The sequence below is a fragment of the Eptatretus burgeri genome, chromosome 11, assembly GCF_056783735.1.
Source record: "Eptatretus burgeri isolate ZD-2024b chromosome 11, Ebu_testis_v1, whole genome shotgun sequence".
Classification (NCBI taxonomy): domain Eukaryota; kingdom Metazoa; phylum Chordata; class Myxini; order Myxiniformes; family Myxinidae; genus Eptatretus; species Eptatretus burgeri.
Window position 1 is genome coordinate 99,244,978 of NC_140971.1, and position 21,499 is coordinate 99,266,476.

The window sequence follows — 21,499 nt, forward strand, 5'->3', positions numbered from 1 at the left end:
TCCATTTTTTGTTTGTAGCATGTTGCTGCGGGTTGCCTGATTTCTGGGGGGGTCTTGCTGCGATGCTGATGCAGTGCACCTTGTTGGTTCGAGCAGGAATTTGGAACTTGTTCAGGGTGCCAGCGACAGCTCGCCTACTCTTCACAAATAGTCAGGAGGCCCAATGCAGAATAGTGTACGACCCTGCTGATTCCATGTTAGAATAGTGCAACAGGTGTAAATTGACTGTCCAGACACACAGAAACGTGAATCAACTTGTTGCCAACTCTGGATATGGATAGTATGGCCGCCATGACAGTTTACAAAATGGTGGCCATTCAATACACTTTTCGTCATATTTCAGCCGCAAATTGACATGAAATTACAAAATTAGGGTCGATTTCCATGTTTTTGAGCATGCCTGAGCTGATGGGAGTATAGAAAAAAACATTGCTCCATCCATTTTCTAAAAATAATATGACTTGTTTTTCACTATATTATTTTTAAAGAAATGTTCAGGCTCGAATTAGAATGTCTGATTATACAAACCACAATCAATGAATTTTACAACTTTGCTATAAAATGAACCTAAACTACATAACTGTGTGTTTTTCTGTTACCCAGGACTAACTGAAAAATGAAAGCCACAAGATTTCTCACAGGGGGTTCAAGGGATCGAGAAGAAGAAGAGCATGTAGACTGGAATAAATGCTTTATTTGCCAGGACAGTTCAAAAACTAGCAAGTCAACGCCACTTCGAAAGACTACAATCGTTGGTGTGAAAACTGTAGCTGAATGTTGCAAAGAAAGAGAGAAATATAATGACGCTAAATATGTTGACTCATTCTCAAGAATCAGAAAATATTCTGTACCGGAGCACGTCGAAAAGATTCAATGGCACAAATTCTGCTATAGTGACTTTACTCACGCACAAAAAATAGACAGACTGAAGTCAAGGATTCAGCCACAATCTGTGACTTACGCAGAAGAGATACCCACAACATCAGGTTCCTCAGAGAAATACCATGTCCCAAAGTCACTAAGATCCGCGCACAGCGCTATGGATTGGTCAAAATGCGCTTTCTGCCAGACTGACATTCCTGGAAAAGCTGGTGTCCTGACAAATGTTGAATTTGATCACACATCATCCAGGATGCTTAGTTTGGCCCAATTTGACCCCACCATGGGGTCGTTAATGTCCACAAACTAATGCCGACAGACGAGACGCCCAGTTTATCGTCCATCTAAGGGACGTCGCACACATCGATTTCTCGTAAAACATTTCTTGCACGTAAAACACCAGGGTGCCAGTTTATAGCTGGGTCAGGATTCGAACCCAGGCAAAACAGCTTAGAGGTTGTGCATACCGTTCGGGTATCCAGCCAACCTGATTATCAATGGAGATTTATTCTACATTTCTCTCATTAAAATAAATAAATGCATTCTGTGAACTAGTCATATTGAAAATCCATCCTTGTACTCCTTTCACTCCTGTCCCAGAGGAGTATATGTGATAAAATTGATCACCTCCTCATGTTAAGGGTATAGTGCACAAGAACATGCTGCCATTTTACACGAAACAATAAATGTACAATCAAATGGACAACACAGACCACTATGTAAACTAACTACAAGGGCTCTCGGTGGAGCGCATACCTCCGCCACACAATGTCTGATCTACGAGAACATATCGGGCCCAATACATTTTTGAAATATCGTGCTACATATCGTTTTGGCTCTCAATGGTGAAGAATCACTTTAAAAATTTAACAAGTCTCATACCCAGATCCTGTTTAGGAGGAGATAGTGTGATGGACGGATGGATGGACGGACAGACAGATGGTCGGATGGAGCCAATTACAATATCCCCAGTTTTTTCAATAAACATGGGGATAATAAGAGGGCAAATGATTGCAGTTGGACAACCATGCTGGACTTTGGGAGGGTTTGTTGAGGAACTCATGTGATCTGGGGCGATTTGGGGAAGCGTTAAGTTTGGTCGGGTTAATGGGGGTAATAAAAGAATGTGTGCTGAGATGGGAGAATCAATGAGATGGTCGTGCACCACCTGCCTGAAGCCCTGGATGGAGTGGTGTGATTGAACCTCCTCCAGAAGACTTTCTGGCATTCTCTTGCTCGTAGCGAGAAGCGAACCCTGACATCATGTCAGATATAAGCTTTATGTCCGCAATGTGTCTGTTGTTCATTGAAGTTGTTCGATCCAAATCCATTGGGAGTTTTTGCATCTGAGCCTGACCACCTAGCTTTGGCTAAATGATTGAAGGAAGATTTGTTTTTCTGAGTTGCCATGTCAGCGTGGAAACTAAGAATAATTTCGTTTCACTATTCAGATTGTTTGTGTTGTTGTTCTTGTTGGCGTCGTCATTGGGCCCTTCCATCCTCTCTAGTGGCTTAACTTCATGGATTTAGAGAATTTTGTGCTGGCCTAACAATGTTGGAATTAATCATTTTCTCCATTCTGGTTTGACCTTTAAATAATCATTTTTCTCTTCGTTGTACCGGAGTGCTCATTGATCAATCATTATGACAAAGATTGGTCAATACAATTGTTAAACATTCCACCAAATTTGTGATACTGCATACGCATTGTACTGGACCCAGACTCAGCTCGACAAACATGGAGACGAGTCATACTTGTGCAGAGAAGCCGTTGAAGAACCCAAACCAAAAGTGGACCAGGGTGAAGGCAAAGTTCTTGTAGAAGAAATAACACAAGAAGTTTGTGAGACGCAGGTAAGACCAACGACCGTGCACCAGAAGTAACCGCTGCAGGAAGCGGAATTGTCCGAAGGAAAAGTCGCTCGCCAACACGGCCTGCATCCCCTCCTGTCCACTGATTCCCACACCGATGTGAGCAGCTGGGAAAAAGATAAAGAGAAGTCTTTGTTAATATTTATATGTTCTGCTAATAAATCTTCAGTATGTGCTGCATCCTTGCTTGACGCTCAGAATGTAAGGGATAGAGCACGGACAAACCCCTTAGGTTACATCAATGGATGGGGGGGGGGTTAGGGGCGGAGGATCTTCGGCGTCCTTATAGTTGGGGGCCTGGAGGACCCACCATGCACCCCCCTCAGCATTCATTGGGACGACTATTTTCTTATTATGTTGCTGGTGAAATTTTAAAACATGTACCCAAAGAATAAAGTATCACGGTCAACGTTTTTTGGGGGAAAAACAATATGGGGGTGGGATATTGGAAATTGAAAATGTGTCACTTTTTCCCTTCCAGGGTGTCTTCTATGTCAATATATTAAATGAACAAGTTGATTTACTCATAATTTCAGCCTCGAGAAGAGATTTATCAGCTCAAGATACATTTTTAACTGATAATAGGCCGCAATTAAACCGATTATTGAAATCACCCACATGTTGCATTCGATAAGAGAAAAATGATAGTTTTTATTTTTAAATAGTGAGAGTTCTCTGTGATTTAATGATGCATTATGCACCCTCCACTCGGTTTGAACAATTCACTTGACTGACACCAGGTGACAGATTATACTGGGGGAATAGACGTCTCATTAGTTTCTGCACTGGCTACTTGGAGTGCTGCAGATTAAGTTTCAAGATTCAAACATGTCAGTTGAACAAGAAGGATTTATGGTTGTAAATGCCTAAATATTCAGGTAAATGAGCAGATATAAGCAATGTTGGTCGTTGCTTCATCACAATAAAGTGGAGTGCTCTGCTTCGGAAGATAGATGATTACCTTGAAGCTTTTAACTTTACGACAATTCTGTTGAATGCATGTGATCTTCAAATTCACTTATTATCACCCAGTTTCATGATACTTACGAAATTTGTTTTGTATGTTCTATTTTAGAAACTATGCAACTATGAACAGTTTGAACACGCAATACAGAAGATACAATAAGGTTGGGAGTTTTTTTTTTTTTAATGTTTTAGATTTTTTTTTTCAGGCAAAAAAGGAAAGAAGGAGGGAGGCTAAAAAACAAAAACAAAAATAAAATTAAGCTCCATGAGTGTATTCTTCCTAAATTTATTACAATCTTGGAAAATATGTGGTGTTTTACACATCCTTCAGTGTTCTGGGAGTGTTTTGATCGTACTGAAATTAAAGCATAGGCAAAAACACTATGAACTGTGATGGAGAGTCAAAGCAAAATATATTTTGTAATTACAAGAAGAAAATTTAATTTTTTTTGGCAAGGAGGCACTTAAAATCAAGAAGGCGAAAAATCTAAAACTACAAAATAAAAACTCCCAGCCTAAGCAAGCAAAGAAGAATTGTGTTGTGATTACAGGCCCTGTCAGTTATCTGAAGCAGAACATTTGATGAATCACAATCACTTTTCTTTTTCTTTCAGCCCGTAACGTATAGTAATGTTTTTGTTTGCTTGGCCATTTTTCTTAGAATCACGTGCACATTTCATGATGTGTGGTGTGAATTTCCTTGTTACCCTAACCCTTATTAACATCACAAATCTCTCTAAACACGACACAGAGCAAATGTGTGAGGCGACGCAGGTGCGACATGCATTCACCGGTTGTGATTCAGTCAGCTCTTTTAGGGGTATTGGAAAGTTTTTACCTCTCAAGTTGTTACTGAAATCTCCTGCACACTGTGATGTCCTGAAGCATTTGGGAGATGACTGGAATGTTGATGATGATCTTCTGATCGGGTGTGAAAAGTTCACCTGTGCACTGTATGGGAAATCCAAATCGGAGAGCATAGATGAAGTGCGGCACTTGATGCTCAAATCAAAGTGTGATGGGGATATTTCAGTTGACAGTCGAACATGTAGTACCATTGACCTGGCGAGATTGCCTCCGAGTAGGGCATGCTTGAGAGAACATGTTGCCCGAGCAAATTATCAGACAAGAATATGGAAAATGGCAAATGTTGCCATATATGAGATCCCCAAACCCAAGGAAGGACATGGATGGAAAGAGGATGGAGAACCACTCTGGTGTGCAGATGAAATGATCTTACCACAAAAACTAATTGATGTGCTGGAGAGAGATACAACAGAACTGGAGGAATCTGAAGATTAAACAGGAGAACAGGAATATGCTGCAGGTGGTGATACTGATAGCTTCTCTGATGAGGAATAAAACAGTAAAAGTGTAATTTGTGATAATGGAGTATTGGGACATTATATTTTACTGTGGGAATGCAGGGAAAGGACATTATTAGCAGATTGGATTGTGTAAACAAGTGTTATCTTCGGCGTTCGAGATTCCCTATGATATTTGTTCCTTGTGAAATGAAAATTATAAACAGGTGCTTATAAATCTCTTCTAAGGGCTGAAATTATAAGTAAATCAACTTGTTCATTTAAAATATTGACAATGAAGACATTCTTCAGAGGAAAAAGTGACGCGTTTTCATTTTCCAATTCCCCCCTGCCCCCCATATCTAATGCAATTTTTACTGCTTTAAAGCCGGTATTGTTTTTCCCCAAAAACACGTTGATCGTGACATTTTTTTCTTTGGGTACATGTTTTAAAATTTCACCAGTTACATAATAAGTAAGAAAATAGTAGTCCCAATGAATGCTGAGGGGTGTGCGTGGTGGGTCCTCCTGGCCCCTGGACTATTAGTTTCCCTGCAGAGTGTGGAGAGAAAAGTGACGTCACAAAAATAGTGTTGCAGGTACCCAGAATGGACCGGGAAGTAATCAAACTTTCCCCAACATCAGTGTTTGTGTTTGTCTGAAGTCAAGTCCTGTGTTGTCTCCTGTATTTGTCTGCACGGGTGTACGTACATGATTTGTGTTGCTGATCCTCCATGAGGATTAGACCTTGTAAAAACAAAGCATCTTCCTGTCAATTTGTGGCATTAAAGCCAGAAAGTGAAGGTTGAGCAGCTTTACCAGATGAAAACCATGAGATAATTGAATGTTATGGTTAGTGTGTTTAAATTAGAGATTGTAAGTACCAAGAATAACGATAAAGAATAACGAATAGATAGATATCCTTACTATTGATCATGTTGACGTCATTGGCTCCATCACCAATTGCCAGCGTAACGGCCTTCTTATACTTCTTGACAAGTTTCACCACCTTAGCCTTCTGTAGTGGTGACACACGGCAGCAGATAACGGTGGCACATTTACTAGCCACCTCAACAAAACGACGTTGATACTCCTCAACCTTGGGTCCCTCTCTTCCTTCAAGTGCTTTCACTCCGTTGCCTCGTGTTCTGGGTGACTCCAATTTCTTCTTCTTCTTTCTCCTTTTCAATCCATGTCTAGATTTCTTAGATGTCAAAATTTTACTCTGTCAAAGGCACATGGGTGGCAAATATGACGACGTGTACAAACCGATCGAGTTTTCCATTGGTGTATCAACTGAAGGTGATAGGTTATCAATGATGAAACCACAGAGCAGTTACAGCCGAGAAGCAAACATTTCATGCTCGGTGAGAATGTTGCCACAACTACATTGGATGCCATATTGCAACCGGATTCACTCGATGTGATTATCAAGAGAAAATACAGGGAGCAATTATGCAATGATATATATATATATATATATATATATATATATATATATATATATATATATATATATATATATATATATATATATATATATATGTACTGTATGTACGAAAATCACGGTTCGTGAGGCGGTGAATCCGTGAAGCAGTCAGTCAATCCATGAAGACTGTATGCCTATTAATCACGTCCTGTTTGAACGTTAACTCCCCAAAGACCCTTAAGACCCCAAAAGACCCAAGAGACACTGAGGACCCAAAAAGACCATGAAGACACAAAAGGCCCAAAAGACCCCGAAGACCGAAAAAGACCCCAAAAGACCCTTCACACCTCTTCGACCTTAACACCCTTTGGACTCCTTACACCCTTCAGACAGATTATCGACAGCTTAGACCCTTGACCATTTGGACCTTCTTATATCACAATTAAATTTCAAATAAATACAGTAGCACCAATACTACAAATACATTGTAGAAAATAAAAGTTTGTATTACGATTGGTGTAAATCATGACGACACAGCAAATCTGTGAGGTCAATCTCTGCAACGACGTGTGGAGACGCGAACATAGTGAGCCAATCCCCGCTTGTCTAATATATAAGAGCTCTTTATAACCACTCACTGAATGACTGACTGATATTAAACATCGGTACCTTACGGGTGACGTAGAAAGCTGTCATTTTGTGTGCCAATGGACATCGAAGGCAGTACACCAGGGAAAAAAAATCACAGAATCGTCGGAAAGCATCCGTAAATGAAAATATAAATAAATGAAAAAAAAAGAAAGAAAATAAATAAATGAAAAATCAAATGCAGGTGAGCAACCCGAGACAATGGAGAAGCACAGTTCGTATGCTGACACCATGCGTAAGTGTAATTAAAGATACCACATGTAAGCATACTCCACAAGTAATATATATATATATATATATATATATATATATATATATATATATATATATATATATATATATATATATATATATATCATGCATTGCAATGAAAATGTCCCAGAAATGTGACATACCAAGGTGCTGCCATTAATGATGAGGGCTTTAGGTAAGCTGCTCAACACCTTGGGCTTCCAATCAAAGTCGCTTGTAACAGGTTTACGTCGAATCGATTCCTGGATCATTGTGCTGTCGTTACATAGAAATAATAATTAGATATAAATAAATAAAATATAAATATAAATAATTTTGATAAACGGTAAAAAAAAAAACAATTTTCTTACCGATTGTGCTTTTCATTTGACCAGGACTTTTGTTAGTACTCATAACTAAGCTTGTGTCATTGTGTGTATATAAATAAATAAAACCACTTGGATACTTTTCACGATAGTTAGTTTCTAACGTTGAACTCACACCGGTCCCATCAGAGTGTAAGTTTTTGTGTACCTTATGTGAAGATCACTTCTTTAGCACAGAACCAGTACTTGGTAAATTATCAATATGTAAAGACTTGTTCCTTACAACCCCCCCGCGCCCCCCGCCAACCCCTCCCCCAAAGTTTGAGTATCGTGGCCTTCACAGTTATTCATCATCAGCACACTTCAACATGTTTGATATTTTTGTTTGCAAGAAATTTAATAATCCACTCTTCCACTTTGTTTGTTATATTATGTGCTGCCATCTTCATTTTTAGCCCCTCCATTGAAGCAGAAAATAGGTGATTAGGGGTATCAGTATCCAACACTGATTTTGAGTTGCCCTTTACACCATGAACTCAATTTCTCACTGCCCCTGTCCTGCTCTTACACCTTCAGGAAGGGTACCTCTGGCTTACCCCAGGAAGAGTACCTCTGGCTGCGATTTTCCCTCCAAACTCTTATTCATCTGTGTGTTATACTGTCCTCTTCATCGTTCCGACTTCATCTACATCACTCCCAGACAACATGGACCAACTTTTAACCACTCATCCCAACTCTCTCTTCCTCACATGTGGTGATTTAAATTGTCACCGTGCAACTTGGCTTTGTGTTGGTACCTCTCTCATCAGCCATGGCACTTCAGCAAAGGAGTTCTGTGACTCCATGGGACTGACTCAATCTGTGAACTTCTCAACTGGGATTTCTCACAATGACAAATCCTTCCTTCTGGACTTGGTGATGATTAACTTTCCCTGCAAATGTTTCATGCTCTTTCTTTACTCCAATTGGTTAATCTGATCATGTGCTTGTGAAAGTCAACATCTCCTTGGCTATTCTCAGAGAGCTGCCTCAACACTGGCAAGTCTGGCAGTTCACTCAGATTGGCAGGGGCTGAAAGCATCCATCTCTCTTCAGGACTGGTCTCCATATCTCCTACCCCTGATGTTAACTCACCCTGGGAATTCTTTCACAGAAACATGCTCTATCTCATGAACAGATTCATCCCATCCCATCTTCATTTATCCTAACCGTCTTCCCACCCATGGTACAATGAATCCTGTAATGAGGCAATTGTTCTGAAACAACTACCTTCTCTTCCTGGAAGGCAAATCTGACCAAAGACAAAATCAGTGCTTTCCAAAAACACATGTCCAACCTCAAGAATTAAGTTTCAAACTTCTGTCTGTCTCTGTCTCTCTCTCTCCATCTCTCTCCATCTCTCTCCATCTCTCTCCATCTCTCTCCATCTCTCTTCTCTCTTCTCTCTTCTCTCTTCTCTCTTCTCTCTTCTCTCTTCTCTCTTCTCTCTTCTCTGTCTCTCTCTCTCTCTCTCTATGTCTCTCTCTCTCTCTCTCTCTCTCTCTCTCTCTGTGTCTCTCTCTCTCTCTCTCTCTCTCTCTCTCTCTCTCTCTCTCTCTCTCTCTCTCTCTCTCTCTCTCTCTCTCTCTCTCTCTCTCTCTCTCTCTCTCTCTCTCTCATTGCATTCATCACTCAATCCACCAACCTCACTGCATTACATAAAAAAGGTGCAAAACCTGATCCTCTCAAATTCAGACCTATCAGCTTATTTCCAATCATCAGCAAGGTCACGGAATCCATCATCACAGTTGATATTAAATCCTTCCTTTTCTCCAACAGCCTCATTTCAGATCACCAATTTGTATTCAGACCAGGTCACTCTACCTTGGACATGCTGCTTATACTGTCCCAACAATGGATGGAAGCCCTCAATGTCAGACATGAAATCAGAGCTGTCTCCGGACAAATCTTGTACTTTTGATACAGTCTGGCATTCTTCCTTGCTCTCAAAACTCTCTGCCAATGGCAACCAAGGCCAATTCCACACATAGCTCACTGACTTCCTCTATTCTCAGAGCCAATGTGTGGCTCTCCACGGGATCCTTTCATCTCCTCTCCCTGTCCAAGCTGGAGAGCCCCCAAGGCAGTGTTCTGGGCCCAGTCCTATTCTCGATCTTCATCGATGATCTCTCTGACTCTGAAAAATCCCCTTTATCTATTTGCTGATGACTCCACCCTCTGCTGTGACATCCCTATTCCTTCAGAAAGGTAAGCTGCAGCCTCTGCCCTCTCTTCAAACCTTGGAAAAAAAAATCACAAGATGGTCAAACACTTGGAACATGTCTTTCAATCCTGACAAATGTCCCAGTGTCACCATCACATTCAAACTCCTGGGTCTAATTATCAGCCATGATCTTTATTGGGCAAACCACATTTCAAAGTTGGCTTCAAAAGACAGTCACTGACTGGGCATCCTCCGGCGTGCAAAGTCCTTCCTTGGCACACCTGCACTCCTATCCACCTATCGAACCTTCATCAACAGCTTGATGGAGTACTGCTCACCCCTCTGGACTGGCTCCCCTGCCTCACATCTTGCTCAGCTTGACGCCATGGAAACCAAGGCCTCCAAGATAAATGGAATCTCCCGTGCTGAAGCTGAGTCTATGGGTCCATCACTTCTCCATCACAGACAGGTTGTTGGTCTCTCTGTCTTCCACCACGTCCTTTCTGGTCTTGCACCCTGTGCTCTTTTCATGCTTTGTCTCCCAAGGTTTCTGCAGGGCTCACATGATGCACCATCAACCCCCTTCTTGGGAAACTACCCATATCCAGGATCACTGCTCACCTCCACTCATATCCGTTCATCTGTTTTTTCCACAACCTCTTCAATCTCACTTTTCCCTCCAGGTCTTCAGGACAGCTGTCCACCACCACCTCATATACCCAATCCAAAACCATAATCTTTTGTGCCCTCGTTAACTCCTCCAAATTTTCCAGTTTTCACTCCTTCGAGTTTCCTTGTCCGTGCATACGTGTTTTGTATCCTGTTTTTGTCCATTCCGTCCTGATCCATTCAGTGTGCTAGTTCTTGCATGAGCCTCGACTATGTTTACACAAAAAAAACACACCGTACACAACTTCCTTTAAAATTATCATCTACAAACATTACTGCGCTCCATAAAAACAAGTCCATCTCAAATTTCAAGCAAACATTTTTAACCAAACATTTAAAACGACTTTGAGTTAATAGAATGTCCCGTGACGAGGCCTAAGCACAAGGTGTGTCACTCTCACGTCACAGGTAGGTCGGTGATCTCTCTGTTTATACCAGCTATTCCTCAACATCACTCCCTCTGCTCTCGGTCTTCTGATCCTCTCCGACAAATCCAGGATGTATGCACGTGATCCGCCAGCAATCCCTTCCTGGTTAAACTTCCAAAATCCAGACCGATTGCACACCTCGACTCTTTCATTCCTCACTTCTCATCAATGGAACCACCTTGCAAAGGCTGTTCTGTCTCCTCACTCTTCCCTCCAGGACTTCCAAAACAAGCAGCGCACCACCATGTCTTGTCATCCACAATTCTGACTCTTGACCTTTATTACCCCCATTAACCTTTCTTAACCCAACAATTTTACTTGCTCGTCTCAGTGTTTGCCCGTCTCTGTCTCTGTCTCTGTCTCTCTCTGGATTCCCTTTCTCGTTGTGTCCAATTGCTGCCCTGATACCCCACAGTCCAAGCTTGTTCTTCCATGAGCATCAATCTTATAGGAAGACAAAAAAAAAGAGACATCTTTATTCACTTTGTTTCCATCCTGACCGATAATGTTCTTATTTGCCCCATTTCCTGTTCATAAGACATTGTTATCCAGTTTGCATCTGATATCATCAGTACAAAGCATTTTCATGAGGAGAAACAGTGAAGACAGTCACATTTATCAGGTAAGTAGTTAAATTTTTAATTTTAACAATGCTTTATAACCGTATTTACACGATAACAAGATCTCATTGGTTCGGGATACACCAGGCGCGATCATTTGCAAGAAGATCACGAGGTTGCTTTTTATCACTTTGGACGCAACGATTGAAAAGAAGAGTGGAGTGACGTGTCTTGAAAATTACTAATGAACCATTTGGCAACACAGGAACTCCATTTCATGTTGTATCTCAGGTCACGTGTCCCCAACAACATACGTTGTATGTTGTTGCAGAGAAAGAAAGTATGCAGAGAAATCATTCACAAACCTCACATCTTCGTTTCTCAAGATTTCCATGTCATCGTTCAACAGGTTGCACGAGAAGCCGATGTTTTCTGCAGTTTCTATTTTGAACAAAACAAAACAAAAAAAGGTAAAAGTTAGAAATTCTTCCATTGTAAGTAAACCTGAGTATTCGTTGGAGGTCGGCGTCTTTGAGGTCTGACGGAGGTGAGACACAACGGAATCAGGGGGAAACTATCGGGATGGCAGCAGTTGAGTTTTCTGTGGCATTGTTATGGATGAATAATGTTGTTACGGTTGCGGGGGTAGATGAAGGAATTTAATAGGAAAGATAGGATCGCATAGAGTTAGTTGTTTGGTCCGTGGACGTGTAGGAGAAATCTCGATGTAATTAAGTATGGAAAATGAGCTTAAGTGTTACGTATCACAACACGTGGGGGGGGGGGTGGTGTGGTGTTAATTAGCTAAGGATTAAGGCCAAGTTTATTCTGTGATTGCCCTCTGTGACCAATTCCTACATTTTTGCATTTCCAAACCATCAATGAAAGAAGTGCATTTTTATAATAACCACAACTATAACAAAGGCGAGCCAAACGTGCCGAGCAGGCGGAAGCCCCGCCTTAGATTTTGGTGAATTTTGGTGATGGGACGAGTTTGAAGGAGGAACGAACGAGTGCGGAGTGAAGGACACACACAGTCGAGAGAGAATGTAACTCGGAGATGGCCTGTAAGAACAGGGTTTTACAGCTGGCTTTCCTTCGACGCATGAAGAAGACGGCACGATTCTCGTATTCTTGCTGACATGAAATGGCTCACGTATTGAGCAAGACGCTAGCCATTGACTGTTCGGCTGAGCCGTGAAGTGTATACGTTTCTGAATAGGGAAGGAGAGCGTGCTTTGTGGTTTGATCACAGGGTCTCAGAAATCGTCTCGTCATGTGGGCGATCGTTGTGAACAGACCAGGTGCAAGAGAGAAACGGTCGGCATAGTCGCTCATGAAAAGCTACACCGGGTCTCTGAGCCTTGGAGCTGAACACTGCTCACGAATTGCCGGACGAACATTCCCGTTGTGAGAGAGCGACTGGGCACCATTTGTTGGCGCGTCTACATGTTCAGGACAAGACGGAGCGCCTCAATTCCAAGTTCCATAAAGACCATCTCTGGAGCAAGCTAAGTGCCACAATGAAGGGAGGATTTGCTTTTATTTTGTTTCCCCATGTCTGTATTCAAGTCTGTGTGTAGAAGTGCTCGACATTAGGATTTATTTACTTCACGTTATTATCATTACCTTTTGAATGATTGTCCCTTGTAAATATTTCTATTGTCATTAAATTCCCGCATTTATTTTAAGTTGATGTGTCCGTGAATTTGTCGTGGGGTTCGAGTATACGGAATCACGGGAAACGTTCAGGATTGGCTGGCTGCGTTATTAACCTATATGCAGTTTAGAGTCCGTGTTGATAGTGTCCTTTCCGACAAGGCTCCTGCACCGAGTGGTGTCCCTCAAGGCTTTGTCATTGGTCCCCTCTTATACATAACTACATGAATGACCTGCCTGACCACCTTGTTAGCCAATGCCTGCTCTTTGCCGATGATGTGAAACTCATCTGTAACACGAGGGAGGCCCCGACTATGCAAAGAGACCTCAACTCCATCTCTGCATAGGTACTGTATCTTGCGGTTCCCAAATGCCAACATCTGCATTTCGGTAGGGACGATGTATTGATATTATCCCAACATGATTCGTCCAAGAATACTTTTTGCATCCCAGCAGCAGCCCAAGTTCAAGACCTGGAGGTTCTATTTGACGCCTTCTTGAACTCATCGGCTCAATATGATGCAGTTGTGCAAATGACCCTGCAGATGTTATCATTAAACTTGCCTTTACTCGTCTTACACCACGGGTGTTTATCCCTGCCTATTCGGCCTTCGTCCGACCTCAACTTGAATACTGTATCCAGGCATGGTCCCCTAACCAGCAATGCGTTATCAAAATCGAACGCGTTCAACGGCTCGCGACCCGGATGGTAGTCGGACTCCGTGCCCTCCCGTACCATGTCAGCCTTTCCCTCCGAAACCTCTTTTCCATGCAGCACTAGCACCACCAGGGGACCTTTTTGAGGTATTTAAGATTGTGAGGTTATGAAAACCTTGACTGAAAACAGTTTTTCATATTTTGTAAAGACAACACCCGGCATGGACACCCTTTGAAAATCTTCAAGCAGCGAGTGTGGAGGAATTTCCACTCCTCAGCCTTTTCCCATCGAATTATGAACTTGTGGAATGCCCTCCCTTCAGATGTGTTTCTAGTACCATCAATTTCCGTGTTTAAAGCTAGACTGGATGCCGTGTAAGCCCAGCTAGTCCCAGGCATTATTTAGCCTTTTTGTTAATAGAAAGAGATCCTTTTCCCATTTTAATAAACTTTGTCTGCACTGTTCTTTGCCAACATAATTCAAATATTGCCTTCGTTGATTTTATCTGCCCATGGTAGATTATAAAATTCACACAATAATGTATCGATGTACCGTGAGAAATTCATCCAGGAAAAGGATGATCATGGGGACAACAGCCCGAAAAAGATCAATATTGAAGAAGATGATTATGACGATGAAGATGTCCAATAAGCTTCGTTTGAATCCGTCCAAAACTTTTTGAGATATCGTGCTATACCTGAACGTATATTGTTTTTCAGTGGTGACGAATAACTTTAAAAATTCCAGTGTCTGGATCCGGATCTGGATCATCACCAAAATCGTATCATTTCTTCCTTGTCACTCACACAGCCAAACCTGTCCACCAAATTTTGTACAAATCTGTCCATAACTTTTTGAGATATTTAGATAACAGGGGTGAAAACATTACCAGCATCGATCTTTGGCGGCGAGGTAACTGGACTTAATCACATCTCTCACCCATAATTGGAGGGAATAAACAATCAGCAATCACCTTGTCAGTAATTCCAGATGGCTGGGATTTTGAAATAAACGAACTCCTCTCATGCTCTTTCAGCCAACGAAAGCTGCATAAAGCAACCAAGAAAAGCTACGGAAGGTAAGCGCTTTGCTGTTTCAAACCCAACCCTGGGTTTCTCTCCAGCTGGAGATATTCACAAGTGCACACCCCCCTCCCATCAGCCGCCAGGCCGCTTTCATTACTTGATGGCGAGTCATCAGCGGCGGCCTCGACAGAACCGTGCACCACTGAGTTTCCCAAACATGTACCACATGCAACGTCAATAGCAGTCAACAGATACAGTAAATAACAAGACCCAAACGTGTCTCTCACCCGTAACTGGAGGGAATAACCAATCAGCTCTCACCTAATCAATTACCCGAGGTTCCACTTGCCTTGCTTGTCGCCCGTGAGAACCCAAATCTTTATCTTGGCCTCAGCAAGCTTGGCAATGGTCTCGGGTACTCCGTCCTGCAGTTTGTCCTCTATCGCCGTGGCACCAAGCAACTGTAACCAAACAAGACCTCATTGAGGATCAGCTATATCTTCTTTCTCATCGACTCAAACTCATCCTCCTGCTGAAAGCTTTACCACATTGTTTCATCTGTTACATTATTGACAAATAATTTAACAAACACATCTCGAATATCAACTTTAAGTGATCTTGAAGCTATGTTGCAAGAATTATAACAAAGGGTGTGGTTATTTTAACAAATTTACTTGCATCCAACTTACCACCAAGTCCTTCTCAATATGTTCATATGCTTCGCCGAGGCGGCGCTCACGCTCGCCGATTGCTTTACTGGCAGATACGAAGTGCTTGCTGTACCAATTGTGGTATTCCTCTTCAGAGAGATCACGTACGGCCAAGCACAGTGTGCGTAGACTTTCATTCGCAAACACCTGTCAAAAATATACAGAGTGTGATAAAACGAGTGATAACTTTGCCGATTATCATCTATTTATTAAACTAATATATTGTATTGGGAATAACTTGTAGTGCATAAATTTGCTGAGTAATGGCGGTAGTTATTTCACATACTGCTTGATTTAGCGTAAGTGTGAAGGAATTTGTGTTATAGAATATGTATCGTTTGATGTGCAGAGAGATGTCGTCAACGTTCCTCACTTGTTTGTGTCTAAAACCGCTTTTCCCTTCATACCCTTTTTAATGTTCTTATCTTTGTAATCTGTCTTAAAATGTTCTGTTGAAGTTTCCGACAAGCCATCAGGCACCAGGTTGAGGTGCGAGAGCCACCATGATGCAAAGCTCACCAAAAGCGCTGAGTGACAGGTCAGGAGAATGGGGTGCCTCAACCTGAACCGAGTACGAAGCAATAGCGGCTGAGCGGGGTGGGACTAGCGGCGTCATGGCTTGGTAGATGGTGGAGCGTGTTCAGCACATGCTTCTGAAGATCTTGCCCTCCCGCCCCAGTGTCAGTGTCTAAGCCCTGCCTTCCCCCCTTCCTATATTCTTAAATTCAGTAATTTAAGAATAATCACCAGGAATCCTGGTGATTCAGGTTCGTGGCACAAGTCATGGTTTGTTGAAGAGCTGGTGTGCTGGGAACATGGTTGGTACTACCACGCAAGGCACAGCGAGGACAAGCCTCACACCAGACCGCTGCTTACCCAAATGAGGATCCAAACGATGTGCATGAACAGGGCTTGTGCAGCAATTGTTTTCTCTTTGTCTCGTCATCATCGTTATCTCTCCCGTGTTTCCCCAATGAAAGGAATCAAGGCATATTTACTAAGCAGTCGTGGTTCTGGGGCACGTGGGTGTAATTTAACAATCATTTTTTTTGTTACTGTCTGTGACCACCGCTTTGTGGCTGAGTGCTTCTTCCTCCCCTTTTTTTCAATAAAAAATTCCTGATTTAATGATAGCTTGTGTGGTCAGTGGAAGCGCTCAGCAAAAATTGGTTTATTAACCCGTTAGGCGGGCAGATTGGGTCTGTGCTTACGCGCCTCAATGTGGATTGCCGATAGGCTTCGTTCGGCTATCTTCCCAGTGGATCCTCTCTGGTTGTTGCATTCGGAGACACAAATTCATGCTATATGAACCCAGCAAGCGCAGAGACCCTTTCATCCCATACCTGCCGGGTGGTGTGATGGTCGTTCACGATGCACGGCTGTAAGAATATGTATTACTGCATGGCATCAGCTAAAATACCAATAATACGGCATCGGCAACAAACAAATAATACCACATTGGCAAACATGCCCACGATAGAAATCAGGTAACACGCTGATAATACGGCATCAGCTAATAAGCCATAGTTTGGCATCGACTAATAAGCCGAAAATTGGGCATTGGCTACAAGGCCGATAATACGACATTGGCTAACACGCCGTAACATGGAATCAGCTAACACACTCGTAGCATCGAATCAGCTAACACACCCGTAACATGGAATCAGCTAACACACCCGTAACATGGAATCAGCTAACACACCCGTAACATGGAATCAGCTAACACACCCGTAACATGGAATCAGCAAACACACCCGTAACATGGAATCAGCTAACACACCGGTAACATGGAATCAGCTAACACACCGGTAACATGGAATCAGCTAACACACCCATAACATGGAATCAGCTAACACACCCGTAACATGGAATCAGCCAACACACCCGTAACATGGAATCAGCTAACACACCGGTAACATGGAATCAGCTAACACACCCGTAACATGGAATCAGCTAACACACCGGTAACATGGAATCAGCTAACACACCCATAACATGGAATCAGCTAACACACCCGTAACATGGAATCAGCCAACACACCCGTAACATGGAATCATCTAACACACCGTTAACATGAAATCAGCCAACACACCCGTAACATGGAATCAGCTAACACACCCGTAACATGGAATCAGCTAACACACCCGTAACATGGAATCAGCTAACACACCCGTAACATGGAATCAGCTAACACACCCGTTACATGGAATCAGCCAACACACCCGTAACATGGAATCAGCTAACACACCCGTAATACAGAACAGTGGAAACACTGCATTTTTCAGAGTACAAATTGAATTGACAAATTTCCCCATTTTTCTTTCCTTCATCCATAGATGAGTCAGTCTCAGTCTCAGTCTCAGTGTCTCTCTCTCTCAGTGTCTCTCTCTCTCTCAGTGTCTCTCTCTCTCTCTCTCTCAGTGTCTCTCTCTCTCTCAGTGTCTCTCAGTCTCAGTCTCAGTCTCAGTCTCAGTCTCAGTCTCAGTCTCAGTCTCAGTCTCAGTCTCAGTCTCAGTCTCAGTCTCAGTCTCAGTCTCAGTCTCTCTCTCTCTCTCTCTCTCTCTCTCTCTCTCTCTCTCTCTCTCTCTCTCTCTCTCTCTCTCTCTCTCTCTCTCTCTCACAGTAATTAGCAAAACTGTCAGTCAGTTAGAACAACCAAGGTGTTAATTCCTCTCTGACACTCACAATACATCACTGCCTATAGTACTTCCAGGATCATGAATATTAATGAGCTGTTTTGTTTTTTGCATATTATAATAATAATTAGTACCCTACTGGTTTCACCGGAGGGGACTAGAGATTTTCTGTCCGTCTGTCCGTCCGTCTGTCCTCCATCCCACCTGTGGCTTTTCAGACTTTTATTTTTTTTTCCCACGCCCTTTAACATATTCAACTGAAGCTTGGTACATCACTTTATTGTGATAAGTTACAGAACATGTTCGAGTTTCTAGGTGTTTCATCAATTTTTCACAGTTATGTCCTTTTTAAACTTAGAAAATATCACATATTATTATTATACATGGGTCAGTGCTCAGCTGGCCTGACTCCACCGCACTGCTTTACACTCATTGGCTGGACAACTGGCCTGACTCCACCCCAATAAAAACATGCACCACCATTGCATGAAGCAGCACAGATAAGCAGGCCTCAGGCCTTACGCCTGGGCGTTAGTCCATGGCCCAGTGCAATTGGAATGATCTCACGATGTATTGCAGTGACAACGGGTCAAGGGTCAACCAACATCGACCACGTTGTGACAGGAGGTGCTAATCCCGCGATGGACTGAACGGTTTTATTCCCTGGACTGCGTTCAAATTAATGACGGTTGGTGCACATGAGACCTGAGGAAGCATACGTGAACCTTGGCTCTTGTAAAACCAATGGGTTTATTTCTCAAACAAATAAATAAAGGAATAAAATCTTAGGTGCCATACACCGTATTCAAGCACAGACAGGGTTAGGGAAGGAGAACTGGGCGAGGCCTCGGCTGCTGGTGGACGAGTGGGGGGAGGGGGGGGAGGAGCAGGTCCAAGGGAAGGACAGCGAAGACGATGAGGCAGGTGATAAAGGCACATGGCAGGGTGACGAACATGGACCAGGGTGAAGGCAGGAACGACGGAGCAGAGATTGTCTTAACCTTAATTCCTAATTATTTATTACCAAGCACCACCCTCCGTATGGTGCACATTTAAACAAGACAAGCCTTAAACTATGTTTCCCTATTTAATCATGTCGAGATTGGCTAACTTCTTGTAAACGGACCATACGACTCTACATTTCTATCTGTTAAAAGGAAATATGTTCCCCCCTCCCCCCTACCCCACCTTTTACAAACGTAACAGTTTTGTGTATGCACAAAACCCGTACGCATGTTTTTGCTTCATGTAAGTACATCGGATTTTATTTTAATTATTTTTGGCATCGATCACGCCATAACACACCGGCCAAATAAACAAACATTCATTGGGACGGTAAGGACATGTACTGCAAAGCAATTCTCACTGGTGTTTGAATTACTTTGTGGGATGACTTTCGGATGAATTAGAAATGTAACGTTTTTCAACGTTTGTTTGTCATGTAAAAGTTTAAAATTAGAAATGTAACGTTCAACAGTCCCGTATTTAAAACAAGCTGCAGAATCATCATCAGCACTCACTGCCTTACAGCACTTTACATTTTGTCATAGTTCACTACTCATTAATAAACATGAACACCTGACACAATGTAACAGAAGCATTCACGGAGCGGCCATGATTAGCCTTCTTGGATTTCTTTGTAGACCGCATCGTATCCTTCGTCTAATGCCAGTCCCAAACACATTTCTCGCTGACAGCATTTCCTGTGTGCAGCCATATTCCCGCCATTTTCCTCAACGAACTTAACAACTTGTTGCGGTGTTCGACTTGTGTGACTTTACGGGAGGCATTTTGAGATGACCTCGTAAGAATGGATAAATATTGTTGGGATTGAAAGGGATGGATCAAACGTGATTGGTGAATGCATGTTAGGGTTATTGATTGGATAATTCTGCATGCATCAGTGAGTGGATTCATGGTTAATTGCTCACCAAATCGGTCCGGGCAATGATTTCTGTATCGTGTTCTCGATCAACAATTGTACAATTGATTACAAAAAATATCACATTTTGCAATTTTTATTCATTTTTGCAATTTAATGTCTTAAACCATAGATAAATCGATCCTGAGTTCAGGTCGAGGCCTGTTACTGCTTTACTGGGGGGGGGGGGGGGGAGTATCGACTTGTACACCGAAAAGTACAGTTTACTGGACATGTTTGCCATTGGCAGCACAGTTGGGAAAACGGTTTTTTAGCTTACATTGAGGTCCTCCTGAGTTTGCTCCCTGTGTGGGTTATCCTTCTGTAGCCTCTCCAGAATGACAGTGTCAGCACCCTTGCAGTACAGTCTCAACCTCCCCTCTTGATTACGCACTGTTCGGGCAAGGGGAGAGAGTTCCTTTAAAAAGAAAAGGAAAAACAACTAAATAAAACAAATAAAATATGCAATTTGCTGTCTGTCTCTGTCTATCAGTCAATTTGTCTTTGTGTATTTTTGACCGTGATACGTTCAGTAGTTACTTATCCAATCTCAACCAAACTTAATAAGAGGACTAAGAGTCACACAATGGAGGTGGTAGTGACTTGTTTTGCCCCCATCCACAAGGGGGGTTTCTGCCTTGGACAAAATTTGTGTTAAGGTGTATATCCATGTTAAGATGGCTAATTGCGGTGTATTTCCAAGGGCGCTTCGAATAACAAAAGTTATTACATATATATATATATATATATATATATATATATATATATATATATATATATATATATATATATATATATATATATATATATATATATATACACACATCTATACATACATATACATATATACATAAATATACATACATATATTCATACATATATACATCTACATATACATATACATAGCCATACATATATACATACATAAATATATATATATACATACATAAATATATATACATATATATATATATATATACATACATAAATATACATACATACATCTACATATCCATACATATATATATATATATATATATATATATATATATATATATATATATATATATATACATACATATATATATACATATATATATATATATATATATATATATATATATATATATATATATATATATATATATATATATATATATATATATATATATATATATATATATATATATATATATATATATATATATACATACATATCCATATATACATACATATCCATATATACATACATATATATACATACATATCCATATATATACATATATTTACATACATATCCATATATATATATATATATATATATATACATATATTTACATACATATATATATATATATATACATATATTTACATA

At 41.4% G+C, this 21,499-nt stretch overlaps 1 protein-coding gene across 1 annotated transcript in view; it reads right to left on the bottom strand.

Annotated features, from left to right (window-relative positions):
* The window catches only part of LOC147017747 (phospholipid-transporting ATPase IC-like), a 62,617-nt gene that overhangs the window by 19,592 nt on the left and 21,526 nt on the right, over positions 1–21,499 (bottom strand). Inside the window, exons 14-20 of the mRNA XM_085847628.1 lie at positions 20,405–20,517; positions 15,547–15,714; positions 15,207–15,318; positions 11,881–11,956; positions 7,494–7,605; positions 5,949–6,246; positions 2,635–2,858 (exon numbers count right to left, since the gene is read on the bottom strand). Of these exons, the coding sequence (XP_085703754.1) occupies positions 2,635–2,858; positions 5,949–6,246; positions 7,494–7,605; positions 11,881–11,956; positions 15,207–15,318; positions 15,547–15,714; positions 20,405–20,517 (1,103 nt within the window). The remainder of the gene's footprint in view (positions 1–2,634; positions 2,859–5,948; positions 6,247–7,493; positions 7,606–11,880; positions 11,957–15,206; positions 15,319–15,546; positions 15,715–20,404; positions 20,518–21,499) is intronic.